The sequence below is a fragment of the Amblyomma maculatum genome, chromosome 1 (genome assembly GCF_055883805.1).
Source record: "Amblyomma maculatum isolate TAMU_Amacu chromosome 1, ASM5588380v1, whole genome shotgun sequence".
NCBI classification, from domain to species: Eukaryota; Metazoa; Arthropoda; class Arachnida; order Ixodida; family Ixodidae; genus Amblyomma; species Amblyomma maculatum.
This window is the reverse complement of record NC_139344.1, coordinates 374,212,351-374,239,747: the sequence shown is the minus strand read 5'-3', so window position 1 is coordinate 374,239,747 and position 27,397 is coordinate 374,212,351. Positions and strand designations below refer to the sequence as shown.

Sequence of the window (27,397 nt, the reverse complement as noted above, 5' to 3'; positions counted from 1 at the left end):
ATTGCTGCTTCCAAAAATAATTAAATTACTTCTGCCGAGTCATTAAATTACCTTTTAATTACTTTCTAGTTTTCATACATGCAAAAACTAAGTAAAGCTAGTAAACTAAGCAACTTCTCTCCAGACGCGATCGACGGACACACATCCCGCCCAATTCTGTCCCAGAGGACTATTCCCTCCCTCTTTCCTACAACACGTGCCAGCACAAAAACAAGACAACGGCAACAAAACAACAACAACAGAAGCATGGTCGAACACTCGTGAAATGAGCGGCGAATCCAGCGTCTTGCTGATCTGGGGCTGTCTCCGCCGTTTGAAGGCCCCTTGCGCTCAGTAATGCTCACACCATGAACCCATCCGCCTGTCTCCTCCCAGTCTTACCCCAGCCCTCCCTCGCCCCGTGGTAACGAGCGTAGCCTGCCACCACTGTTTTGTTTGGTTTGTAAGATACCCGTAAGATACCATAAGAATTACTCGTAAGATAGCCGCACAGGAGGTCTGTATCCTTTTGCCGATCCGTTAGGCTGGCTCATGCTTGCCGCATATCGTTCCTGAATGCTTCCGCGGTACTCTATCGTGTTGTCTGTTAAAAGAGCAGTGGCGCACTTTAGTAAAAGTAATTTAATTAATTACTTTTGCTGCGAAATTACTAAATTATACCTGAACAGAAAAGTAATTGGTCATTACATTTCGAGTTCCCGGAAATTACATTACAGTAATTTATTTCCTGCTATATCTGGTTAATAATGGGGTTCAACGTCCCAAAGCGACTCAGGCTATGTATGGAGCGACGCCGTAGAAAAGAAAGGGCTTCGGACAATATTTGAACCACCTGCAATATCGCGCAGCACACCTTGCTTTCAGCTTCCATCCACCGCAAGCGGGTTGAAACCCGGCTTTTTGACGTAATAGGGTGGCGTTTGTGGTATATGAATACCAGTGCTGGCGGGCATATAAAACTGAATAATATTAACAATTTATATTCTAATATCTATAAATACAAACTCGCGCGCTCAAAACGCGTCACCCGATCCATGGTTCACATATATGCCACGTGGCCTTTTCATGGTCAGCCTGCCGAGCACGGAGTCACGTTATAAGTGCCCCAGAGAAGCCTTTTGATCATCGCTGAGTGCAAAGAGCAGGCGCGTGAATAAAAAAAAATGTAAATAGAGCAGGGTTGGCTGGTAACGCTTTAGAAGCACCAGTCTGTATTCTTTGCTTTTCTCGCTCGGGCCACTGCGCGGGTTGGGAGGGAAAACGAGGAGGCCGTTTTTAGTCGCCCATATATCCCTGAGCCACATATGCTAGATCAAATGTTTCTTCAAGAGGGTGACGGGCGATTCAGTATATGTCATTACCATTGGCTTTCCTTACCCTCGGTGGGTCCCCTTGCAGTGCCCCTTTAATGAATAGCTACAAATCTTTAATGAACTTAGTAACTATCTGCTTAGTTACCACCACACTCTTTTTTTTTTTTCTCTCAAGTTACTAAGTCACAAAAGGAACCTTGATATCTAAAGGCATGTATTTATCAATTAGTGGCAGGCTTTCCTGAAACACCTGCTATAACCACTTGTCCTTTTGCTGGACATGTATACACAGAATAAAGTATCCAGCAGCCACAAACAAAGTGCAGAAGCGATGTCAACCTGCAGCAGGTGCAGAGGAAAGTAATGGACTTTGGCCAATGGGTAGCATTAAGCACAGCTGGCCAACACAGTGCAACCACCACTTCATAACTACCACCACCTTTCTTCTTCATATATTTCCCCTTTTTCACCACTTTCGGTGTGACAATGATCAAAGTTCGACAGTCGCTTTTGTAGTCCAGCATTAGTTGCTGGAGTCGAATGTAGTGACTGCGGTATGTACCATCGTTTATATGTTGGTATGTACGGTCCACTACTTTTGCAGTTCAGTGTTCAAGATCACACTCGCCATAGGGCACGGAGCCTTTTATCTCAGTGCCATAGGCATTGACAATAAGTGTCACGCCCATGAGACATGTGGTGTTACTGCATGGCATCCTTTTCATATGTGCGGCTACCTGTGAGTGCATCTTATTCAATTGCAGAAAGCCGTAGTGCATAGCATCTCCTCAACTGATGTGGAGGACAATAGTTCCAGCACACCATGCTATCTATGTGCAGCTTTGAAGGCCTTCCATGTTAAGGTTTATTGCTATGCAGGCATGACCTCTGAGCTTGCACAGTGATGATAATGAATCTGCAACATTAGGGGCCACAATCTAAAGTGCTCTCCTTAATCGCTCTATTTGTGCTGTTGGGCCTATGCTTAGCAGATTGGTCTGACTATTTAAAAATGTAGCCGATCGTGCCCCAACACCTTCAGGTATCCACGTTTCATCAGCTACATGCACAACTTACACCATGATAATTAGGATAGTTAGTATCTCTTTCCCTTCACACAACAAGGAAGGGAAAGGTAGCAAGGATTTTATACATATAGGAGATGTAGCATACTTGTACACCACTGCGTTTGTACCACAATGTCAAGAAATGGCAGAGTGACTTCAAAATAGAAAGTTTGGTCTTCCATCAGATATTCCTGTAATATGCCTTCATCTTTATGTACTGTGTAGCAGGGCAATTTTTATTTCAAGTCAGGTCTGTCTGGAATAAGATCTACGAAGCCAAGAATCAACTGCATGCTTGGTCTTTCTCACCCCTTGCTAACATTGCTATTAAGGTGAGAGCCTTTAATGGCTCATGCTGTCATGGACAATATGAGTCCCGCTTTTGCGGCGTCCTGATTGGCCGAGGCGGGATGCATCCCTGCCATCTGCAATGCCACACTTGAACGCGCGCCAAGGAACGCCACCGGACAGGAGCGACGGTGTACTGTCCAAACTCACACTTGCCGAAGAAAGTGTGATAGATACTGTGCCTTTCCTTTCCTGTAAACCAATTATAATTATATGTAGCACTGCAATGAATGCCGATAAAAGAAGTCTCATCTTGTCTAGCGTTCCTGCCATCTGAAATCCCACACTTGAACGCGCGCCAAGGAACGCCACGCGACAGGAGCGATGGTGTACCGTCTAAATGCACACTTGTCGGAGAAAGTGTGACAGATATTGCGCCTTTCCTTTACTGTAAACAAATTATAATTATATATAACACTGCAACGAATGCCGACAAGAGGCTAATGATGGGAGGCAAATTATAGGATAGGAAGGGTAGGCTTTCGCCATTCTCCTCTTAAGAGACATCTAAGAGACTTATAATTTTTTTCCGACAGATTGCTACGGTTCAAGTATCACAAAAAAAAGGTAGGGTGGTAAACAATACTTTTAGCATATAATTCAAGCAAGTTGTAGGCTCCCGAGTATGATTTAATTTCCTCAGCTAGTGCTTGGACAACTGACTTGTAATAGCCATCACTCATTGCTACATGACAGTTAAATTTGCTCTGTGGCCTATAAATAGCAACTAAGTATGACTGCATGATGGTGGGAAAACAGCATACTTAACTGTTGTTTGTCTAGTCCATTCCCATAACAAAATATGCAAAATGTAACAGAAACAATGTAAATGTAAAGGAATTCATCCTTTTAGAAGGCAAGTGCATACGTTTTGTTAAAACAATGCATATATTTCTGACCACACTTCCTAGAAAAGAATACTTTAGTGTAGAAAACGCACACTACCAAAAGAAAATGTATACAGAGTACTGGAAAGTGCTAACAAACAGGTCATGCTTTGAGATATAGTTGCAACGACATGTCATATCATGCCTAACACATTACTGATTTCAAGTGAAAGGGAATATAGCAAAACTCACTCACACATAAAAAAAGCTCTGGCCTGCCTGCATGGGGTTTCACAGGGTTAAAAGCCAACATAGGTTTCTTTAAAGTGAAAGAAATGAAAGAGGAGTGCGGAAACTGAAAGTGTGTGCGAGAGAGAGGGATAGAGAGAGAGAGCATCTAGTATGACATTTGTCGATGCCAGCATCAGTAAAACTCGAGCTCTGGTTCTACTGCTGGATGGGGCTGTAACACAAAGTATCTTGGGTGTCTGACGAGCGAGTGGCGTAGTTTTGGAAGCAGTCGAATCCTTTCTAGCGGCAAGCATACTAGCGTCGACAAGTTGCCTCTTCCCCATATCCTATGCAGGCCGTGGCGCGCTGGCTTATCAAGTGAGCACTTTTTAGAAGCCAGTTTAGCCTTGATTCAAACTCAATTTAATCACCTGCACCGAGAACTGAGCAGTCCTCAAAGTTGCCTCACAAGGTCTCCCCCAGTTTCAAGGGGTCCCTCACCACTTCCACTGGTCCTCAAGAAGTCCCAGACACATCCATAAATGGAGAACCACTGCCATAACTAACTCCACTGTTAAACAGCCTCTTGTCAGCTTTAGCAATTAACATAAAAAATCATTTTGTCAAGGGAAGTTTCAGAGAACCCATCAGTAAATCGTAACTACTAAAATTGCGGGGCAAAACATTTATTACAACACTGTATTTACAAAGGCGGCTGCAGCATGGTCAGCGTTGAAGGATCTGAAAAATGTCACGCTTATATACAATACTGGTCACCTGAAATCAACAAATATGAGATATAATTCCTAAAGAGGTGCTGTGAAGAGCGGCGAGTTGCCCACAGTTGTTATAAACTGCAACAAGTGCTGCTGGATGGTTATCTCCATGGGGTTGTTGGTGACATAAAAGCCTGGAACGCCTGCCTTTTCCAAGACGACTTGCTGCTCACTGACCTGTGGGAGCGGATTCAATTACAGACTTGAATTACTGCTGTGTCGTCCTTGCTCGCGTGCTTTCATAAGCACCTAGCTTTACAGCATGGGCTGCAATCAAATCTAGATATGTAGGCAATGACCATCAACGTTACCAGCTGCACATCAGGCTACACTTCAGCATTGATTTCTGAGAGGAACCACAAATGCAGAATTAAATTTTAAATAAAAACAAGCGCAATAAGCGTTAGTCATTTATGTTACACAAACTTGCACCAATTACTTGAATAGAGGACAAGCAATGTGATTTTTGCAAAGACAGAGGATGCCCTGAATTGGGAAAAAGAAAAAAGAACTGCATAGACTTTCTTGAGCAAGTGTAAAGAAAGTTAGAAAACAAAGTGCAGCAATGTAAACAGAACCCAGAAAGTTAAAAGCCGCATGACATGCTAGACTCTGCACAATAAACTAAAACACAGAAATCAGTCGGCCACTGAAGAAGACTCACAAGCTGATCCAGCTGGTTGATGATCCTCATATCAACTCGGGTGAGCTCTTCCTGATGCATCCTATCGAGTGCCTAAAGTTGAAGCACATCAATTTGAGTACAAAGCCTCTATCTAGCACTGCATTATGAATCAACAGGATATCAAACACATTTGTATGACTTTTTATCATGTGTGCTCTTCTGCCACAAGATAGCAACAAGAACTGTCCTAAGGTGTATGTGTACATAAATTGCGAGACCATCCAGTCTTAGATTGAGAGCATTGACTTCAGCTGGAACAATTAAACAAGCCCTCCTGGATACACCAGGCTTTACATAAATTCTGAATTCAATCAAATGAAAGCTATATACAGTTTCCCTGCATTTTTTTTTTTGTACAGTAGGGAAATGGCATATATAGTTTGTACAGCAGACTGCAATCCAAAGCTATAAAATGTGAGAAAGATGAAGCCCGACAGCAACACTGCATTTGCTGTACAAAATCACTCTCAAAATTCTGCCATATGGGCAAACTTTGGTAATGCTTTAAGATGCAACACCGACAGATGAATGATTAAAGGTGGTGGCTACAAATTAATTTCACCAGAGTCACCACATCTCACTGTAGAAATAAAAAATAAAATTGTGTAACATGATCTCTAAAAGCAACGCGTGGGCTATTAGTAGGGGCTGAATTTTTGGTGTTCGTTTCTTGAAACTTTGATTTTAACTTTCTTTTCCCCTACCCCGGCAATGTGTTACTACCCACTGATAGCTGTGTTTACTTAGAGAGGTACTTAAATTTGTCACATTATGTTCAAAACATGTAAGCATACTCAAGCGACATGGTTAACTGACCACTTGGTCACAGATAGCAATGTGCCAAAACAGATTACTGAAACTGAGAACATGTGCCCCCAAAACTTGACCTCTGCTATCAAGATAAGTTGAAAAATTAAATCAAAGTCTTTTCAATTACAATCGAACGCGGCTGTCCCACATATAAGGTAGCTGTGAAAAGAGCCAGAAAGAAAAGAGGCACTTATGTCTTTTATTTCTTGAATGCCGCTGCTGTAGGACCACCAACTCCACCTCATGATATTACCCTTTCTTTTTGTTGTAATGCACAGTGCCATTCCTGTTCAAAGCAAGTCACATCCTCAGTATTATGTAAAAAGAAGAAATAATAATAATAATTATTATTATAACAACTTCCGTATGTGTATGATTCAAAACAAATGTAGCTTGACTGACCAATCATGCATGACCAAATCTAGAGACACAGTGTTATATATATATATTCATGATGATGTGAGGAATGTATAGCTAGAATGAACCCACCTTGGTTTCCTTCTCCTGTGCTAAGTCAATGAGTGCAGGACTCTGAGCCCCAGCCAGGAGCAGGGCTTCCTTCTTCTCTCTCTGCCTCCTCTGTAGCTCAACTTTGGTTTCTGAAGAGCACCAAAAACCACAGATAGCAGCGAGTGAGAAGAGATAGTGTAACCATGCTTTCCCTTATCAGTTGAAAATACTCGACTGGTTTCGCGTGCCTTGTGTCCACAAAAGAGATTTGTGCAGTCAAGCACTTGACACGAGTATGTACCAGGTATGTCTATTAGGTACAGTTACCTCTATCACCATTAGAAAAAATGCTCTCATCGGATAACTGATGCACTAATGTTGACAAAATGGTGCAGCGCATAAACGATAAAACCTTTAACCTACAAACTGTTCAAAGCATAATTTCAATTCAGACTTCCACCTCCCCAAAAGATATTACTGAATGCACTAAAATTTCAATACCTTAGCAATAAAACCAGGTACCTGAGTGCTGCAAGCCTCACCTATCAGAATATTTAAGGTAGGCAAAGTGATGTTGTAAACACTGGATATGATACTGTGACATTATCTACACAGGTTTTGCATTATTTAGATAATGTTATTAAAACACAGAATTAAAATAACAATGACAATTTTGTCTGCTTCAATCTATAACATTCTTATATAATATATTAACGTGAAAACACTCATATGCTCACCACCACTGACCAAAAATCTTGTCTGATCTTGTTTGTGCATCACTCGCTAAGCTGTTTTTTCATGGGATCACAACTAAGTGGCCAAGTGCAGTTAGTTAAAACTAATTCAGGTACAATGGCTCCAATGCAATGAGCATCCCTGATGAGTCATTCAAGTTCTCCAGCCAACAAAGAGAGTGATGGAGCCTCTGAATGGCCATGATCTTTTGTAGTGTTCTCTCTCTCTCTCTCTCTCTCTCTCACACACACACACACACGCACGCGCCCACACACACACGCACACACACACATGCACGCACACACGCACACCAAAGAAAACAATTGAAGCAGATTGGAACCAGTCACGCTCAAACTAGGGTACTTGGGCTCACTAGCCAAGTGTCTTAACTGCTGAGCCACTGTGGCAAGTGCTCTTGCTCGTTATAAACAGATTTATAACTTCCACCATTTAATGTGACAGCTTCCAGATGGTGTCACAACTAGGGTTCAACCCGTGGCCTCCGAGATAAAGCGCACCGTTTCACGAGCGCTGATCACTGTGACAACAGTTAAACCAACGGCATTTCACACAGCTGCACTCCAGTGGCGCCACATGTAATGCCGCAACTGCAGCGCATCAGGCCCACAGCCACAGAAAGTTTGTATCAGGTAAATGTAGTGTAAAGAACAGCAATTGCACCAAGTTAAAACAAACAACATAAAAAAAATTCTCATGCTTTCACATTATAACTGCTTTGACAAAGATAGCCCCTGCCGATTTTTCGTTTGCATATTTGCAGTCATCCAGAATTGCAAAACAAACTGTATACTTTTCAGATTTCATGTGTTCTCACAATTCTGCATTTGCATGAAACTGAACGCCACAACTGAAAACAATTTTTTTAACATTCATTAAGTTTCAGGTTTTATTTCATTATCAAGGTCAGCCTGCACAGGTTTAATGCAAGAATGGCTGAAGCACTGTAGCATGGTTTCTGTAAACATCAAATGTCTACTAACACAGTAAAGAAAAAAAATTAAGAGGGTCTCTTAGATGTCACGTAAGAGGAGAATGGCAAAAGCCGACCCTTCCTCTCCTATCACTTGCCTCTCATCGTTTGCCTATTATCGGCGTTTGTTGCAGTGCTACATATAATTGTAATTGGTTTACAGTAAAGGAAAAGCGCAATATTTGTCACACTTTCTTAAGCAAGTGTTTTTGGTCGCGTGGGTGGCGTGGCGTTCCTTGGTGCGCGTTCAAGTGTGGGATTGCAGCTAGGCACGAACACATCTCGCGGAATCTTACAGAATATGAAACATCTGGCGCAAACATCTTTCCACTTTCATTCCCACCTTCCTCTCTCCTTCAATGACACGGGTCAGGTGTCCACAGAACAAGTGCGACAGATACTGTGCCTTTCCTTTCTTGTGAACCAATTATTTTGTAGCGAGAGCTAGAGAGCTACATTGGCTACAAGTCGCATTTTCCAGCGGGAGCTAGCCTGCCACTGAATTTTTATCTGTTGTATGCTACCACGGTGCCTCCCTCTTCTTTTTCTTCTCTACTTTCTGTCAGCATGAGGCAGCGGAGGTGGCTCAGCTTCAGAGCCAGTAGGAGTAGGTGTAGGCTTACTTGCCTTGCAGCATCTCCTGTCTTGCATTTATTGTTTCATGCTGGAATTTAAAGCCTACTAACCCTTAACTTTTTTTGGTAGGTAGATGCAAATAGAAAAAAAGAAATAATAAAATAAAAATAAATAAATGTCAGCACACCCAGAACAATGAAAAAAAAAAAAAAAAAAAAATGGAGTTGCCTTCAGCATCCCTTTTACATGAGCCTACCCTGCACATCGTTTGAGCATCGTTCTCATCTCATCGTCACCAAAATGCGATCTCACGACCTTGTGCTCTGCAGCTGAAAGCCACTACTAATGGGTCTAGGTCATCAGTGACACGCTTCCCAGTGCACCATCACACCTGCAAGGGTGAACTCTACCTGTCTGAAGGCAAAATTTAGCTGAAATGTGATGATGAAACTGCATGCAAACTCGTGGAGACATTTTGCCCCAGCAAATATTGCATTAGTGTCACGTTAAAGGCCCTGCACGATGCATTTTCTTCAGTACTCCTAGTAGCCAGGTGTAAATATGCAATCTGCGCTTTCTGGTCAGCTTATTCATGCACGGGCACAAATACACATCTTGAGGTGTCCATCAAATAAAGTGTTCAGAGTTCCTATTCATTCTTCCTTGTTCTCTGCACACTTGTCTTTAATTTGCCCTGCTTCTCTCGTAACTTGCAGAATGAACCTAGCAATGCGTAATGCTTGACTGACCTGCCTGTGACTTAATGACGTTCTTGCGCGTCTCGTAGAGCCCTTTCTCTTCCATCATCTGGATGTCCTTGAGGCCACGCACAATTTCACAGACAGTGCCATCCAAAAGGGAGTTGGCAAGAGTAGACAGCAGCTCGTAAGGTAGCCGCTGCTGGCAGTTCCTGGGAGAGGAAATAAAATCTAAAATAAAGGCAAATTGCATGCATGATAAATTTTACCAAGCGAAACAACCACAAAAGTTAAATGGCAACTATGATAACCAGCATGTCAATGCCAGGTAGGACCAACCTTCGGCAACATATCTGAACAAGACGGGGCGGTATGGTTAGGCCACAGCAATTACACTTAGCATATGTCAAAAGTAACATACTAATGTTTGTAGATTTCTCATATGCAGGCTTCCAATGGCTCTGCGTTGCTCTAAGTACGACAGGACATCCTTCTTCTGCAAAGCATAGCGTCAAGTCTGTCCATTCTTCCATTACCTTCACCCTTGATGATATTATATTGAATTATGCAATGAAGCACTTTTCTACCACTGACAAAAAACTGTAGCGACTACGGCCATACCTAAGTTCAAACTAGACAAATTGTAGGCGGTGTATAACCCAATGGAGTGAGCAGCATATAAAATATAGTTATAATTACATAAATTAAAAATGAAGCAACATTCTTAAGCAGTTTCATTTCTGATGGGCTCTACAGGAGAGCTTTGCAAAAAAAAAGAAAAAAAAAAAAGACAGTAATGAGTTATACTGCAATCCTGAAGACATTGGAGGTCAGACTGCTAAGAAAGACACCACGTAAAAGTTCATTACTTTAAACGCTAGTGAAGTATGTTGAAAGGCAGCTTGAAATTAATTCCGCTGCAATGATTTCACCTACCAAGAGTGATGGAGCCAGCAACTACAACTGGTTTTGCCACTTCTGCCTACTGCCAACATCCTGTCATTATTCTTATGAATTCCATGCACGCGACTAAATACGGTGCTAAGTTTGCCACACAGCATAACGGAATAAAAGGTAGTAATTAAAGGGCGACGTTACAAAAATGGGTGCAGTCCAGACATATGTAAGAACGTCGTATGTGTGTATGCATGTGTATATATATATATTGCGACTAAGTGCGCTTGAAAAACGAGCATTCATACTGCATACATGATAGATATCTTTCTTGGACATGTCAATATAACAGCTGCTCTCACTTAACGCTGGCTAATGCACTAGCTTGGCCCTGTGAACGTTCCTACCAACATGATTTCTAAAAAGGTCTACTCAGAATCCTTTGCTTAATGGCCCCGGTCTCAAATGGGCACGTGAAAAACAGGCTGTACGCAACTAGAAAATGCATAACGCTATCACAAAATAAGTCAAACTACTGAGGGAATGTACTACAACTCCAGGCTTGACAGGAATGGTAGGGTGGCGGGGTTTGCAAACCGCACGCACATTTCCAGTTTTTATCACTTTTTATTTTCACGTTACACGGATACCCAAACAAACAATGCCAAGCTCGAAAACGGGACAGCGGCTAATACAGAACAGAAACCAAAATTCCAAGGACGCTCTAAGAAAGGTTTAGTAGGATGCATGTTTCGCGTTTAAAAAGAGGTTTGCGAGGCTAGATCAGTAAAATTCACAACGGAGAAAGCCTAGGCTGAATGACTAGATGACCCAGATACATGAGCACCGAAGTTTACGCGAACAGACTGCACAGAACTGCTGTGTATTTGACTTCCTAGCTGTCAACATTGAAATCGTCTGTCTTCCTCTTAATTTCTTGTTCTGCGTTCTTGTATTTTGTGGTGAAAGTGCAGAAGCGAAAAACGTCAGTGACACCGCACAATCCTCTTTTCTGAGGCCCGCTTACAGAGGAAGATCTCTGGCCATCTTTCGAAGTTCCTCGTGTAAATCATAATGCCTTTTCTGGAAGCGTTCTTTTTTCTCCAAGTCATCAGCGAGGACGGTGCTCACTCCGATGCCTGTAACTGAAGCTCCTGCTTGGGACAGAGCCGACAGAGCTCCGCTGTGGGTTAAGTAGTTATTCATCTCGCACGAGTGCAAACACACGCAAGCATGAGCACTTGCCGAGTCGCCAAGGAAAAACAAAAAAATTAATAATAATAAAAAAAGAACGTTTGCTACACCAGTGTTGAGAGCTCAGTCAGTGACTGCATTTTAGTGAATGAGACATATCAAAGCCCAAATATATTTCGAAACACACACCAAAAATAAAGTCAATCATGCAAAAAAAAGTAAATTTATTATTTTTTTTTGTTGTAAGTTTTCGGTGCGGCGCGTGAGCTTGTCATCGCGAGCGCTTCAGGAATTAGTCGGCTTCAGTCGGCTTTCTGTCAATGTTCCTGTCACTTCCTGTCATTTGCTGATGATTCATGTGATTCATAATCTTTTCCTTATGATTGGCATCTTAGAGCGGCTAAAGTACCGTGACGAGGAGGAGGCGTGAACTGCAGCGCTGCAAATTTTCATCTCCGTGCCTTCATTTGCGAAATGCGGACTTAACCGGACTGCACCGCGCAGCCCGCTGCACCTTGGAAACGAAGCCAGCACCATGCAGCTTCCGTCGCTGGCGCGAACCCCTTGTTTCTATGTGTGCGCCGTGGCTTGGGTCATTTCTCAAGGAGCTCTTGCGTCAGAAGCTCCCTTCACGACGCCTCTGCTTAGCGAGCAGATATTCGGACCCTCACCCTCTTTAAATATGGACGACATGCCCGATGACCGCCCATGGGAGAACTGCACGAACCTGCTACAGACAATTGCCGAAGTGACGTCGCGATTCGAGCAGTGCGCGCTTATGAAGGCGCAACCATTCACAATGTGTGTAAACTGTGCTACTCTCTACGGCAACGCAATCGGCATCTTCTATCAGCTTGAAACTAACGTAAGAACCTACTCCTTCGACGTCCGAAACGTTTGCGTCCGGCTCGCTGTAGTAAGGTCACGATGAGCGCCAACACTGGACGATCCAAGAGACAAGGACAGCCGCTACGTTAGCATCTACTTTACTCTTACAAGAAAAAGACACGTGATATCTTTTTATTGTTTCACGTCTCTTTTCCGTGGATCGTCTAGTAATTGCGCTCAATGACCTCAGAAAAGTCATGAACAGACTAGCCTAAGCCAAAATTTTATTGAGGTATGGTGTCGGTTACCTGAATTTGGTTGAAACACAAATGGAATTTGTTACGCCCGGTTTCGAGACGGAAAAAATACCGTCTTGTTTTTCTTTCTTAATACACGTTAAGAACCGTCGATCTTTAGGCCACGATTTATTGGTGCGATGGCTTCGCAATATAATGCATCTGAAAGTCTGCACAGAAAAGTCAGAAAATCTGGACACAAACTTAGTCATTGTTTTGCTGAGCTGTTGTTAATTCATGTTGCCTTGTTTTGTTTTGTGTTTTAATCATACTACGTTTCGTTCTGCACATGTTCAGACAACAGATCCGGCGATGCGGCTATGCCAGGACCAGTTTTTCTCCTCCTCGAAGGTGTCTGTCGTCGATAAAACCTTTAAACACATCCAAGATCTTTGGAAAAGTGCTTCATGCGATGGTGAGGACAGCGACATCAGTTGAGCAGCACTGAGCTGTATTGAGATGTTGATTTTGTATTGCTATTTCCAGGCTGTTTTCAGCATCCGATCAAAGGCAATGGGACCCATGTTGTCCGCAATGAAACAATTATGTTCAATGAGAAGCTACTTCTAATGAACAAATGCATAAACCAATCGGAGGCAGTAAGTGCATCTTGGTTACATGCAGCTGCTAATGGCATACTTTTACTTATTGTCTTTTCTAAAACTTGCAGAAATCCAAGAACCTGACAGACTTGTGTATAATCTGTGAACAGCCATACAGGGACCTCAACACCTTTTACAGTGGTCTGGTTCAACACAGCAAGGACGGCAACATTTGTTTTGACATGGTAGATGCTGTAAGTAAATTGGAGTCAAATATGTGCTGCTTACTAGTGGCATTGTTTGTATACTTACTGACGTGGCTGCACATTTCGAATGATTTCACTTGCATATGGCTGGTATACAACATATCCTGTAATCGTAAGGTGTGCGTGACATAGTTTGGATACCTTGCACATGATGTAACTGTGATATAGCATGGCACAGTATGACATAGCATGACAAATATTTTACTATGCTTCAGGCCTTGCACGTGGCGTCCAGTATTATGTATCCTTTGTAAAGATGGCTTGTGAAAACCTCAAACGTCAGGTTGAGTGTCAAGACAAAGAATCTCTTTATTTTTCCCCCGTTCCGTCACGTAACGTCCACATCTCTCCTGCCTGTTGTGGGAACATCAACGGGCAGTATACTATTAAACTCCCTGCCCTTTTTTTGAATATGCATATTGAAACTGCCACGTCCATAGCTCCCATTACAATAAGAAAAGTAGCATGGTCACCGTCTCACTGCATAGTTTTCTGTCTCCCAGCACACTCACACATGCTCAGTCTGCCTTTTGTAGTGTTCTGACACCTCGGCCAGTTCTTGTTGTTTGTTGCTTTCGTCTCTGTTCCCTGTCACATTGAATGGCAGCTTAAGGCGAACACAGGGGCTGATTTCCAAGCAATTAATGGGGTGGTTCCTCAAATCTTTCAGCCACTGGTAGTGTTTGACTCTGACCCTAGGTGCAGCCAGAGTCTCGTGAGACTCTAACAATCGTTCTGGTAAAAGCTCATTTGTGTTTTCTGTTTTGCCAAGAGACCCTGTTTTCTATCTGGTCTGATACAACCTTGGTTCAGGGACAGTGGTGATGACCATTATCTTGGATTCGAGTTCTGTGATCCAGACTTGTTGACCTGGACCTAGTCGCTGAGTTTCCGAACTCCGCGACGCTTGTCATAGCGCTGCTTCTTTCCTTGACTGGTCTCAGCATCTCTTGAACACCACTCCTGCAGGTTTAGTGTTTTTGGTTCAAGCTGGCAGAAAAGCCAACCATCTGGTGCGTTCACGTAGTGCCAGTGCAAAAGCCATTGGCAATGTGTGTATATATGTCGACTCGACACTCCTGAATAAGTTTGTGAAAAGAGAACAACATGTCTTGCCAATTGTGGCTGAAGTGCTACGAAGCGTAGGAGATGCAACAATGTTCTCCAAACTAGACTATGGCTTCTGCCAGATTTAGATTGCATTGGAATGCCAGTGGACGGTTCTGCTACTGCGGACTTCCATTCGGCATTACTTCAGCTTTAGAGGTATTTCCCCACCTCAGTGGTGCAGTGGTTAGGGCACTCGACTGCTATGCCGAAGAATGCGGGACCAAATCTCGGCCATGGCGACGGCTTTTCAATGGAGGCGAAAAGCAAGGTGCCCGTGAGCTGTGAGATGTCGGCGCACGTTACAGAACTGCAGGTGGTCAAAATTTTCTGAGCCCTCTGCTACGCCATCCCTCATTTCCTCTGTTGCTTTCAAACATTAAATCCCATAAACCAAATCAAACCAAAGATATTTCAACTAAAGCTCTCAAATTCTGGATGGGCTTCCATGTGTTGCTCAGCGGCAGCTAGAAGTAGGAGCAACACTAAACTTAAGAAATGCAAGTTTGCTATAAATAAGATAGCTTTGCTGGCCTTGGCATCAGATGCTGAGGGTGTTCATATAGATCCTGCGAAGTTAGAAGCAATCTGAGGCCTTTATGCACTAAGAAATCTTAAAGAAGTCCATTTTAACTATGTTGCGAGATTTGTCCCTAGCCCTGCAGAGCTGACATCCCCATCGAGAGAGCTCCTTCACAAAGACAAAGAATCCCTTTATTACTGCTTCCCACGTACCATCACATTACGCCCATTTCTACTATATTAAAGCTACCTAATTGGTGAACCTGGAACACGAAGGATGAAATTTGTACATTTGTCTAATGCACTTATTGCTACCTGCATGATGGAAGTTGTGTGTAATGCATCATCGTGACACCTGTGCCAAGGACATCTACAAGCTTTTTGGATAATAATGTGGCTTTTTGCATGTCGAATTGGCGATTAGCCTTTTAATGTGCTGCTGTAATTCAGTACATTTGTTGCATCAATCAGCGTGTGTGCATATGTGCATGCAACTTGGACATCAATCTGCACATGTCCATTTGACTTTCTCATTTTGTGGGCTGCTAGCTATGGGTATTTGTGAGCTCTGCTGATGTGGTATTGCTCAGCATGCTTTCATTTATATTTTCTTAACCAGCCAGAATTCTTATTGATGGGAGCACGCTGCAGTTGAAATGCAGCTGCGACTACTTGTGAATTCTGATTGTTGATGTTTGCCAACAAGGAAGTGTGATTGGCCTCTCTGGTGTGACTTTAATGTGTAAATAATATCTGTGATGTCAGCTGGAGTGGCAGAGTAAAGGGGGCTGAGACTGCGGTGACCGTGACGAAAGAGAGCATTTATTTAGGAGATAAGGTAGTTTAAAGGTGTGGGATACATGGACAGGATAGAGCCAATACAAAAGCAAACTGGAACTTGTGACACAACATCCAACCAAAGGCCCCTTCCTGTGCGAGTGTGATTTAACTGTGCCTGTTCTGCTGTTCTTGCTGCGGAAAGCTAGCCCCCAAGATTAGACAAAGAACTGATGCATAAGTCGAGATAGTTTGGTCTGTTTAGTGGTATTTAGAGTAGTAGCTGTACTCAGTGCAATGGTCGCTCACTAGTGTATGTCTGACATGTGTCACGGGCATGGCCTTGGAAGGCTCTAGTTTGCAGGTGACATGGCCAAGCACCCTTTTGTTGATGCGTTGTGTGACATTACTATGCCGCATGCTGTCACAAAGTAACGAGGCGCTGCCAACTCGGGCAGTTCATTTGTAGTGTGAGGATGGGATCGAAGTCAAGTTTCTAGGCTTCTTGGATGCCGAGTAAGGCAAGCTACTCCTAGGCCGTGCAGGCACGTTCGTGCAGCTTTCTTAAAATGGGGCTCAACATCTTTGTTGGGCGGTCAGTAATAGCTGGCAGCTGAATAATACGGAAGCTTAGAACTGTGTGAGAACTGAGTGATAATAAGAATGTGTGAGATATTAAAGGCACAAGATAATGTAGTAGTAACTAAGCGAGCTAAAACTACATCTATGCGTACGAGGAAGTGCAAGGGGAGCCACAGACGGGAGGCATTAACGCTATCGCATTATACTTTTGAAGGCAGAGCTTAAGTGTCCCCCCATAGTTTTAGATCGGTAGTGTCGTCAAAGCTGCTGTAATTTGGTTAAGGTGGACGAACATTTGGCTAACTAATCCGAACTAGCATCAAACTAGGTTCAAACGTAGGGTAAACCCTGCTAATTTTGCTCTGCTCTCTGCCATGTTTACCTGCATTGTGTGTGAGGTTTTTAGTGATTATAACTAATCCTGGCAGCAGACCTGAAATAAGCTTGAAATTTGTGTTCTTACGCAAGTTTACGCACTGGTAGTAACAGCAGAACAGGTGTTTCACCAGAGGAGTTTTAGTAATGTGATTACCACACAAGTACCATGCCAACGAAGAGAGATGAAAAAGAAGTGGTACTCCCATGCTCTATGCTGACCCCTGGGGCAATGGATGGACGCGGATAACTGTGTTGTGTGTCGTGTGGTGACTGTTTCACAACCCTGAGGTAGGCTTAGACAGCTTCCTTAAGGGTCAGTGGCTGTTGACTGGATGTGCAGTTACGACATAACAAAGGCGCCGACATTTACAGCTTAGAAAATTCCTTTACAGCTGTCATTGTGAAAGGCAGTGAACAGGGAACTATAGCTCATCATTGTGAGCTTTTAAACTTCATGGTGCATGCTTTTTGCTAGTCTCGCACAAAGCTGCTTCATGACAAAAAAAAAAAAAAAAAAAAAAAAAATTTATTGTATTCTTTTTTTTCACTCATCTCATTTTTTCATTTTGTTTATGCACTGAAGTATTCGTGAGTAAACACTTGGGCTGTGAGCAGACAGTTTGTAGTTACGAATTAACTCGTGCCACAGTTGTAGTGCTTTTAAATGTGGATAAAAAGTGATGCGACAATGCATTTTGCAGATGAACGCAACCCGTTTCCTATGGAGCTCTCACCTATGTTCGATACACCACTACCAGAACACGCCGGCCTTTGTTGTGGCTGGTGTTGTGGGGCTGCTTGTGACCCTCTTCTATGCTGGTGCTGGCACCATCATCACTCCACTGAACACCGAACTAGTGCAACGTTAGTGCCTTTTACTTTGCCTTTGTAATGCGTACAGCATGTGATCTATGGTTGAGATGACTCTCCCGTCTTAGCATGGCTTTGCTGTGTTAGCTTGCTGTTTGCCCGGATCAGTGCTTTCGCTCTGTAATTTATTTCCAGCTCTCATTTTCGTGCAGTACACATGGGTTTGGGTGCATGTTCATTTTTTTTTTTTTTTCCGAACTTGAGTGAAGTTTTGGTCAAACGTTTGTGCATGTGCAATTAATTTTTTTTTGAGTAAGTCATAAGAAATGGGCTGCTACTATTTTTATTTTTTTCTGTAGGTTGTGTTTGATTAGAAAGGTGAGGCTTGGGTGAGAGAACTTGTGTCTGCATGACAGGACTGTTGTCTTGTGCTAATCAGTGCATTCTGGAATAGGTTCCACACCATATGATGTAGCATTTTATCCTTTTGGTTAAAAGAACAACATCATGGTGTAGCAGTTTTAAGCTGAGAAGTTGATGTTGCAGTCCTGAAGAGATGCATTTTTTTCTAGTTAGTATCACACGCTGGCTAAATAAGCTGAAATAAAATCATTCATTGTTTCAGAGCTTGGCAGCTGTTGCTAAATGCTTTCATATTAGTATAGCAGCATAGACGGTGCATGAAAATGTGTAAACGAAAATCGTGCCATGGCAACGATTTCTTTGTTCTGTAATTTTGAATATATCGCCATTTTCTGGCCTGCTTCTTTGGTAGCAGTTTCACCATCTTGGTGCTGGTTCAGAGCTGAAGGAAGGGAGTTTGTGAAAAGTCCGTGATGAATTTGTTGAATTTCTTCTTTGGCTTGGGAGAGGAGTAAGGCGGTAATAAAGTCATGGTTAGATTTAAGTCGTAGGTAGTGGTACTGGCTTCTGCGTTGTGAGCTAGGAGTGACCCCCCACCCCCCCCTTTTTTTTTTGCACAAAAATGTGTTCATGTATCATTGGCTTACCATTGTCTCTTTTGTAAGTCAACTATGAGTACAAGCCTGAATGAACTTGGAATTGTTGGCTTGCCAGGAGCAAAAATTTGCATCTTGGGTTCTAATTGCCTCACTGAGGTGTTTGCTGCAGTCCTAATGCTCAGTGGTTTAGAAGGCGTGATGGATAATCTTTTCTCATGTGAAAACTAGAGGGGACCTTGACCACAGTGCTACCACATTGCTTGGCTGCTGTTAAGGGTACACATAAAAGTGGTTTGTGATGATTTGTTCTGAAAAGCCATGTATTTGTTTTGCGCACATATTTACGGCTTTTTGGAAAACTTAGTTTTGTAGTTTCTTACAGTGTTAATATATAGTTCAGTGGTGTCACTAAGCTTAGAGGCACCCCGTGCAGTGGTTGGTAAGGTGCACCGTTCCCCACTCCCGTGCACCAGACCACCATGTCCTTTGACCTCGTGGTTTGCTTAGACAGGGGACATTTCGTTCTGCGTATCCCACAATCTGGTGCAAGCGAAAGCAGTTTTTTCTTTTCATTTTTTCAGGACCTCCACATAGCGACCATACTCCACAAATGATAATTCAGCAAAACATTGCATCAAAAGAACATACATAATTACACATTTATTTTCAAAACAAATAAGCTGAAAAAGGACATTCTTTTTCTTTTTTTCTAAAGAAAGGTGCGCTTGTGAAGAAATGAACAGAGCAAGTGGTTTTCAACAAATGGATTTATGTATCGCGGCCATAAAAATAAAGAGGCACACATAAACCATAAGAAATGCAAACTTTGAGTGTGTAAAACACTTGGACCAATTACGTATAATTAGAACAAGGTAAAGTGGCAGATGCCACCAGGATTATAACGTAGTGGCAGCATGGGCAATTTCTTGTATGTCTGGCGCTTCAGAACCAGTGAAAACCATGAGAACTGGTAGATGTGGTACCTTCTGGTTCAGGTCATTTTTGCTGGTTCCATCAACTCGGCATAAGAATTATTTGAAGTTTTGAACGTGCGCAAAACAACACTTGCATCTGCAGGAATGACTATAAACGAACAATGAAACAAAACAATGTTAGGCCATGTGATCATGCATGCAGGGACATGCGTAGAAACAATGACAGTTCAGAACTAAACAGACCAATAGACACCTCGAATACACAGGAAAGAACAGGAGTTACAAAACAAACAAGTGTTCATTCAAGACCTTCAATGGCCACACTGCAAAACACGAAGCTTCCTTCTGGTTCAGGTCATTTTTGCTGGTTCCATCAACTCGGCATAAGAATTATTTGAAGTTTTGAACGTGCGCAAAACAACACTTGCATCTGCAGGAATGACTATAAACGAACAATGAAACAAAACAGTGTTAGGCCATGTGATCATGCATGCAGGGACATGCGTAGAAACAATGACAGTTCAGAACTAAACAGACCAATAGACACCTCGAATACACAGGAAAGAACAGGAGTTACAAAACAAACAAGTGTTCATTCAAGACCTTCAATGGCCACACTGCAAAACACGAAGCTTGCAAAATGGGCAAACTCATAATTAAGTCTGCTGCGCATAAAAAATACATGTCTGTCTGTATAAATACATAAGAAATACGTAAGCACATAAGTCTGCTGCACACCCCTCAGTGTGTCAAATGAAGCAGGCCGGTGCACAAAAAGAGAACAGACTAAAGCCACCTTGCTCCATGTAATTTATAATTTGTGTAATTTAGTTAATCTGTCTCCTGCATCTAGGCCAAAAATTTGCCAACATATAATGATGCCACACTAATCGTGATACGCCCATTTGGAGTTGTGTGATGGCAGGATGTCGAACTAGATTTTATGAGAAATTGAGTTTTATTTCTCATTTTAACAGTGACCGTCTTTTATTGAGAGAGGAAGCTTAAGACCCACATAATGCATGTGAATTGTCTTGCATATATTCTCCCATAACTATGCCTCATTTCTCGTTGTGTTCTCCATTCTTTTGTAGTCGGCGTGTAGTGATCAGAGACATGCTGCTACTCTTTATCTCAAGGCCGAGTCACACTGCGGAAACAGTTGGTCAACTCTGTCCATCAACAGCGTAGTTTGCGTAGTGTTGGCGGCCCTGTCACATCGCGCCAACACAAACTATTCGGAAACATGTCGTTGTCGCCCGCCAACAGCTTCCGCGAACTTGTTCTCCGACAGTTAAGCGACACCGTGTCACACCGCGAAAACTTGCGGCTCGTTGAGGCGCCGATGTCAGGAGCCGCCCATTTCGCTACTATTTCGCCCAAATTCATGCGCTATATGCGGGGCTGCGGAAAATTGAATAGTGAAAGAGGCTGTACAATATGTGCACATTCCCTGCAAACGTCTCATTTCTCGAAGAGCGCGTGTAACAGAATACTCACCGTTGGAGCGAACGGTATATCAGTGTAGCTCTAGCATTCCAGCACGGAGCATTTCATATGGCAGCTTTTGTTGTTGGGCTAGTTGGTTTGATTCCAGGCTTGCGAGACTCAGCGCACAAAGGCGAACCACAAGAATACGAAGGACGACTGGACAAAGCGGATCATTGCTTTGTCCTTTTTGCTCTTGACTTCATGCGCCGAGCCCCGCAAGCATTTCGTATGGCGCAGTGAGGGGACCCAACCACATGCCGCGAAACACACGTGTGTACTGTGGCAGCGGGAGCTTTTAGGCCATCGGCCCGTCTAAAGGTCCAAAGTTCCATCCATCATCTGCGCTCAGCGAGCGCCTCAGATTTCTAGAGCAGGTGTCACGTAGCGAAGGCATTCCTCCAGAGCGGGGCGTGGCCAACCGCAACAGACACCAGCTACCGTCTACCGTGTCAATTGACGGCGAAATTCCCATGATACTTTCTATTATATTTTTTATGACTAGGCTTCATTCACCACCAGCCTGTGGCGCTCCCTCCTATTTTTTTTTTTCTTCCTCCATGACGTCCGCCAAAACAGACTAGGCTCAGCGACGGGTTAGGCAGGCAGGCAGCAGCGCATATCATCGCCTGGTGCACCCCTGGGAGGCGCTGTTGCCGAAAGCTGCTCCACGCTTTGTGCAGGCATGCATGCTGCTGTTGCACAAGTATAGCAGGCATCCTTCTGATAGCAGCTTCTTTTCTGATACGAATGTGCACTGCATCAAACCAAGCAGTGCTACATATGCTGTACCGCTCCTCGGTCTCGGCGGCGGTGACGGACAATGGCAATTAAGTAGAGTTTTGGTTATAGTTAGGTGTACTCAACAATTGTGTACATCACAGCATGGACGTACAGGGGAGTGGGGGGGGGGGGGGTCAAAAGTTCCCAGGCCACAGGGTTTGCTTCTGAGCAGTATAGTCGGGCAGCTACGACGGCCCCAAATCTCGAAATACGTGTGGAGGGTAGAAGATTATTTATAGCTTTAATGGGGTCTCACATGTCAGAATAGGCTGACCAGAAGCAAAACCTGTGGCCTGGGAACTTTTGACCCCCCCTGTACATAGAATCCCTACGGAACGCCAGTGTGCAACCGCAGCAATCTCGCTCGACAACGGGAGGAGCGAACGTCGCCGCGTGAGCGCACGCCTGCATGCGCTACCTGCAAGACGCCACAGCAGCCACAAATGGAAAATGGTTTGCAAGGAAACTTTCTGCAAAAAAAAAAGTATCTGCAAGTAGGAAATGTGCAGGAATGAGTCAATCAGCTCAGATATGAGTGCTTTGGTTGGGGTGTTGTCACCCGGAAATTCGTCTGGCCGGCGAACAGGCCAAACAGCGTTAACGGACACTGTTTCCTGCTTGTTTTGGTTGCTGAACACTGTCACACCAAGGTAACACTGCAGCAACCTGTTCAACTTCTTGGCTGTTCGTGCGGTGTGACATGCTGTTGGGGAACAAGTTGGTTCGGAAACTTGTTGGCGGCTTGTTTGGCGAACGTGTTCGGTTGATGTCGCTGTTGTGTTTCCGCAGTGTGACTCTGGCTTTAGAGATGGGCATCCCACGCATTTTCACCTCTTCCAGAGTAATTGGTCCCCCCCTCCCTTATTGCCGCACCTGGTGAGGTCTGCAATCCCCTAGTGACGCTACTGATATAGTTATCTTACAAATTTTTGCCATTTTGCAGTCACTGAAGGCTCCGTGTGCCATACACATGCTGAAGTAGGTTATTTTCTTTCTCATTGCAGCAAAACGTCTGCTGAGACGAAGATCACGCTATGGCTCTGCATCCTCTGGCAGCTGCTCACCAAGGCTTGCATCGTCATGATGAATAGCTTTTGAAACCTTCGCGGCATCATCAATGTTGTTATTTATCCTTGTCTCTTACGGCATGTTTTTGCTCATAATGCATATGTTACTTTTCATTGCCCTTTGTTTATGTGCTGTGTGTAGGGCGAAAAATTTTAATTGTCATATATGTACATAAAATGTTACTATAATAAAGGTTTACAATAGATTTTAATATAAGACATGCTTGTTTTGCACTCATTTGTGAAGTTGTTTGAATAAAGTGTTTTTTGAGCTCATAAAGATGTTGGCAATTTGTTTATTGCATCATGCAAGTAGAAAATACTTGTGCAAACTTTTGCCCTTTGGTGTAGTGTGAAAACTTCATCAAGGAACACTTTGGAGGTTACATATACATTGCCCTTGGTTGCTGAGGTATGTGCGGTATGTATATATGCATCTCCTCTAACTTCTGTAGCAATCCAATTCAAGGTCATAGCATATTATATGGGTGTTATGGCTGCCTTACCTAAATAATATAGCACATATGATGAAAATAGAAATTGGACATTGTTATGAATGTGTAAACATTCGAAACATAATTTAAGTTTGGTTTATGGGGCTTGACGTTCCAAAGCGACTTTGGCTACGAGACTCCACAGTGGAGGGCTCCGGAAATTTCGACCACCCAGGGTTCCTTAACGTGCACTGACCGCGCGAAATTTAGTTGTGTAACAAACGTTGCAGTGACTTGACCAAAAACAATGCAATAAAATTTGTGGAGATGAAACGTGCTAGTCATATAAAAGCTGTAATGCCTTTAACTATCGAAGAATGAAGCACTGATGTGCTACGCATTTCTGAAGAAACTTTGTGGTAAATACTTTGACTGGCACTGTCTGCAGTTATCTTGCATGCTCTCATTTGAAAACGATTCGTTTCAAATTTTAAGTTGGCCAGCCACGAGTCGCGGAATCGACGCGATTATCTCTACAGCGACTTTCGTCTCTCGCTCAGAAACGCAGCCAAACGTACGCGCCGACCAAACGCTGCCGCTTTCGTCAAGCGAAATACACAACTGGAAACCGCCACGTGCCAGAACGTGGTCAAATGGTGCGTAGCTGAAGCCAGCTGGAGAGGCGTCGCCCGCTGCCAAAGAGGTTCAGAGCAAGCAGGCGCGCTTTCCGATCTTTTAGCGAGCAGAGAGCGAAGGGGCCCCTCTCCCGAAGCTCGTTATCCTTATCGTCGGACGACTCCTCCGGAGTGGGACGAGCGGCGGTACCGTGCTTTGTCAAGAAAACTGATTGCGCGCCAGGAAACTTTGTCAGTTCTTGCGAGCGATTGAAGTGCTACAAGGCGACTTCGCGGCACTGTAGTTTCACGCGAGGGACACCCGCCGTCTTTGCGACACTGAAGAAATGAGCAAGGGCAAGGTCGGCATCATCGGCAGGCAAGTTTTCAAGACTCCGCCATCCTCACTTGCACGCATGCAGCTCGATTAAACATGTTACTGCGAAGCGGATCGAGTGTCAGAAATACTGCAACGCGATGCTAGTTGTTTTGCCTAAATAGCTACTTAAGCCACCGACGTATTACGTAGTCCGGTGAAACTATATGAAGTTGACATCGCGACAGAACTGGCGCGGAATTAAGCAACGTCATATCAAACAGATGGGATATTTGTAATCGGTTTCACGGCTTTGCAGCCCCAGCTGGCCCAGCTGTCGATACAGCTAGATGGGAACTCGTGAGAAGTCATTACAAACATCGCTCACCTGTTGCTTTCAGCGGCCTCATCGGCCGAAGCTGGGCGATGCTGTTCGCCGGCGCCGGCTACACCGTGGATCTCTTCGATGTTGACGGCAAGAAAGTGGACGAGGCGCTCACAGACATCGAGGCTCAACTTGCCAACCTCGAGACAAAGGGCCTTCTTCGAGGCACCTTGTCCTCAAGGCAGCAACACCAGCTGATTAGGAAGTGCGCCACTATGGCAGAATGCCTCAAGGGCGCCATTCATGTGCAGGCAAGATGCTTTACGAGCTGCGTTTCATGCACGGGGCCCGTTTAATGCAAGTACTAAATTGTCTGATGTATGCACTGAATGCTTGCAATATAAGAAATATTCACTCATGCTTGCCAGGTGCTAACTTATGCCAACAAACTTTTACATTTCTGCTCTGGAATGGCAATTTTGTTTGCTTCAAAATCTCGAAAGCAATTTTTCTTGTTGCAGGAATGCGTGTTTGAGAACCTAGAACTAAAGCAGAAGGTTTTTCTGGAGATGGACAAGCTCGTGGATGATCGTACAGTCCTCTGCAGTTCAACCAGCTGCTTCCCACCATCAGCCTTCACCAAAGATATGAAGCACAGAAACCAGGCCATTGTAGGGCATCCGGTATGGCTGGTCTTGTCCCTTCTACAGGTCAACAGCCTTGCAAAACACTGTTCGCCAACAGAAGTTTGCAAAGGAAAGGGGAAATCAAGAATCAAATGGATGCGGGGCATCAGCTACTGCTCTCGTCATTTCACCATCAAAACATTCAATGCATTTTTCACTTGTGTTCACTATCACAATTTGCAAGCAAAACTAGGACTTGCTACCAGGGTCCAAGACCATGCATTTTACTGTGCACTGTATGCTTATTTAGGTGTGTGGCATGCAACAGCTGTACAATGCAGTTAGCCGATAGAGAATGGGTGTATGTTTGGCGTGTTTATAAAACAATGATAAATGGCAATAGGTCCACAATGGGAAATAACATCGATGAAATTTTTACAGCAGTTTTGTCACAAATATGAGACCCTTTCTAATGCTGTTACAGGTGAATCCTCCCTATTATGTCCCTCTTGTGGAGATTGTGCCAGCTCCATGGACCAGTCCAGACGTTGCAATCAGAACTCGTGCCTTGATGAAGGAGATTGGTCAGAAGCCAGTGTTACTAAAGAAGGAAGTCGAAGGCTTTGTACTGAACCGCATTCAGTATGCCATTCTCAACGAATGTTGGAGACTCATCCAGGCAAGTTGTGTCCCCAGACAAGTCCTCCAGTTTTAATACAGCTAAAAAGGAAATGCGATCGCACAGGTAGCATTTGATAGCTTGCCCGTAACGATTCTTTATCTATGCAAGGTCGATACTGCTGCAGGCAAATGTAGCGTCAGTCTCGCTGAAAACATGCATATCACAGATGGGATTAGCGTTCCAGCTTTCTTCATATTCCCTGAATAAAAAAAGGAAGGCTTGCAGTGCTATGCACAAGCATCATTTACTTTCATAAATATAAAACTACCAAATTCGAGTTTCATATGAGCAACTCTGATGCTGTTGCTCGAAATCTCAGGAATATTGAAGGCATCCAATTTAATGCAGCCAATAATGCACGACTGCCTATCAGTGCCGTGCAGTTCTCAGTTAATGTAAGAACAAAGGGCCACAGTTTCAAATATTCATAGTTGTTGGTGCCAAGCCTGCTCTTAGGGCAGTGCGGCTTGTTCAGTCTTGGATGGTGCGCGTGATAAAAAAAACTAATCTTCTGCAGGATGGCGTAGTAGATACCACTGACATGGACACTGTCATGTCCGAAGGACTCGGCATGCGCTATGCATTTCTTGGTCCCCTGGAAACGGCCCACCTCAATGCAGAGGGTGAGTTCTGTACTTGTCACCTGCATGCAACCGATTCAGTGGCATAGGCTAGTGCCACTTCGGAATTTCTGGGCATACAGACTTCCGTTGTCAAACCGACACCGTGCATACAATGCGAACTGCTAATGACAGAACATTGGCATAGTTAACACCTCACGAAGTGGTTATTGTCATAAAGAAATGACTGTAAATACAAAAACTGTCATCACACTTATTAGACTGATGCCTGTTCCTTGCAACAGATGGTTAGTCGTGCAGTTTTGATATGTTGTGCTCCTGTAGTTTTTTTTTCATATGTGCAATATGCCTAAGAAATGACATTACAAAAACTCTTTGTAAAGCATCATACTCTGGGCACATTCCAGTTGGTATGCACTTACACAGTTCAATAACCTCAATTCTCAGCTGAAAAAAATTGTTCACTGCTAAGCCAGTTCCCCCCCCCCCTTGTGTTATGGTTTGCAGGGATGCTGGAATATGCAGAGAAATATGCCAAAGGCATTGTGAAGGTGTCCAAGACCTTTGGCCCAGTGCCTACGTACGATGGCCCAACCCTCGCCAAGGTGAACGCAGAGCTCCTGGAGAAAGTGCCACTCAAGGATCTGCAGAAGAGGCGCCAGTGGCGAGACGTAAAACTGGCTGAACTTGCTAAGCTCAAGAAGCAGCCCTAGACCACACACGAATAGCTTTATTCCCTAGAAAGTCTGCTGATTTCATGTGGGAGAAGGGGCACTGTTAACAGTTTCAATAGGCATAATAAATATAGAATGTTCGCTTTCGACATGTGTGTGTGTGTGTGCACACAAATGAAGACTGGGCAGGATGTTCTCACCTCATCA

General features: G+C 43.7%; 3 protein-coding genes across 3 annotated transcripts; 2 read left to right on the top strand and 1 right to left on the bottom strand.

The window, feature by feature from the left end:
* Window positions 1-4,439: 4,439 nt before the first annotated feature.
* Window positions 4,440-11,675, bottom strand: gdl (gonadal protein gdl). The gene is made up of 5 exons (XM_084592391.1): window positions 11,429-11,675; window positions 9,559-9,719; window positions 6,547-6,656; window positions 5,227-5,298; window positions 4,440-4,739 (listed from the first exon to the last, which is right to left on the bottom strand). The coding sequence occupies exons 1-5, from the start codon at window positions 11,605-11,607 to the stop codon at window positions 4,593-4,595; spliced, it is 669 nt and encodes a 222-aa protein (XP_084448517.1). The 5' UTR covers window positions 11,608-11,675; the 3' UTR covers window positions 4,440-4,592.
* Window positions 11,676-11,897: 222 nt separating this feature from the next.
* Window positions 11,898-23,218, top strand: LOC146208266 (osteopetrosis-associated transmembrane protein 1). The gene is made up of 6 exons (XM_084592385.1): window positions 11,898-12,460; window positions 13,017-13,134; window positions 13,206-13,318; window positions 13,390-13,515; window positions 17,595-17,757; window positions 22,876-23,218. Exons 1-6 carry the CDS (start codon window positions 12,131-12,133, stop codon window positions 22,953-22,955), a joined length of 930 nt encoding a protein of 309 aa, XP_084448511.1. The 5' UTR covers window positions 11,898-12,130; the 3' UTR covers window positions 22,956-23,218.
* An 869-nt stretch (window positions 23,219-24,087) lies between these two features.
* On the top strand, window positions 24,088-27,339 carry Had1 (beta Hydroxy acid dehydrogenase 1). The gene is made up of 6 exons (XM_084592373.1): window positions 24,088-24,365; window positions 24,704-24,938; window positions 25,149-25,310; window positions 25,738-25,932; window positions 26,453-26,558; window positions 27,024-27,339. Exons 1-6 carry the CDS (start codon window positions 24,334-24,336, stop codon window positions 27,227-27,229), a joined length of 936 nt encoding a protein of 311 aa, XP_084448499.1. The 5' UTR covers window positions 24,088-24,333; the 3' UTR covers window positions 27,230-27,339.
* Window positions 27,340-27,397: the final 58 nt, after the last annotated feature.

Coding starts and splice junctions, on each gene's coding strand:
- Had1 (XM_084592373.1), top strand. CDS start 24,334: ATGAGCAAGGGCAAGGTCGGCATCATCGGCAG. Junction 25,311..25,737: donor AGGCCATTGTAGGGCATCCG/GTATGGCTGGTC, acceptor ATGCTGTTACAG/GTGAATCCTCCCTATTATGT. Junction 26,559..27,023: donor GGCCCACCTCAATGCAGAGG/GTGAGTTCTGTA, acceptor TATGGTTTGCAG/GGATGCTGGAATATGCAGAG.
- gdl (XM_084592391.1), bottom strand. CDS start 11,607: ATGAATAACTACTTAACCCACAGCGGAGCTCTGTCGGCTCTGTCCCAA. Junction 6,657..9,558: donor CGTCATTAAGTCACAGGCAG/GTCAGTCAAGCA, acceptor GGTGCTCTTCAG/AAACCAAAGTTGAGCTACAG. Junction 5,299..6,546: donor CACAGGAGAAGGAAACCAAG/GTGGGTTCATTC, acceptor CTTCAACTTTAG/GCACTCGATAGGATGCATCA.
- LOC146208266 (XM_084592385.1), top strand. CDS start 12,131: ATGCAGCTTCCGTCGCTGGCGCGAACCCCTTGTTTCTATGTGTGCGCC. Junction 13,135..13,205: donor GAAAAGTGCTTCATGCGATG/GTGAGGACAGCG, acceptor TGCTATTTCCAG/GCTGTTTTCAGCATCCGATC. Junction 13,516..17,594: donor GTTTTGACATGGTAGATGCT/GTAAGTAAATTG, acceptor TGCATTTTGCAG/ATGAACGCAACCCGTTTCCT.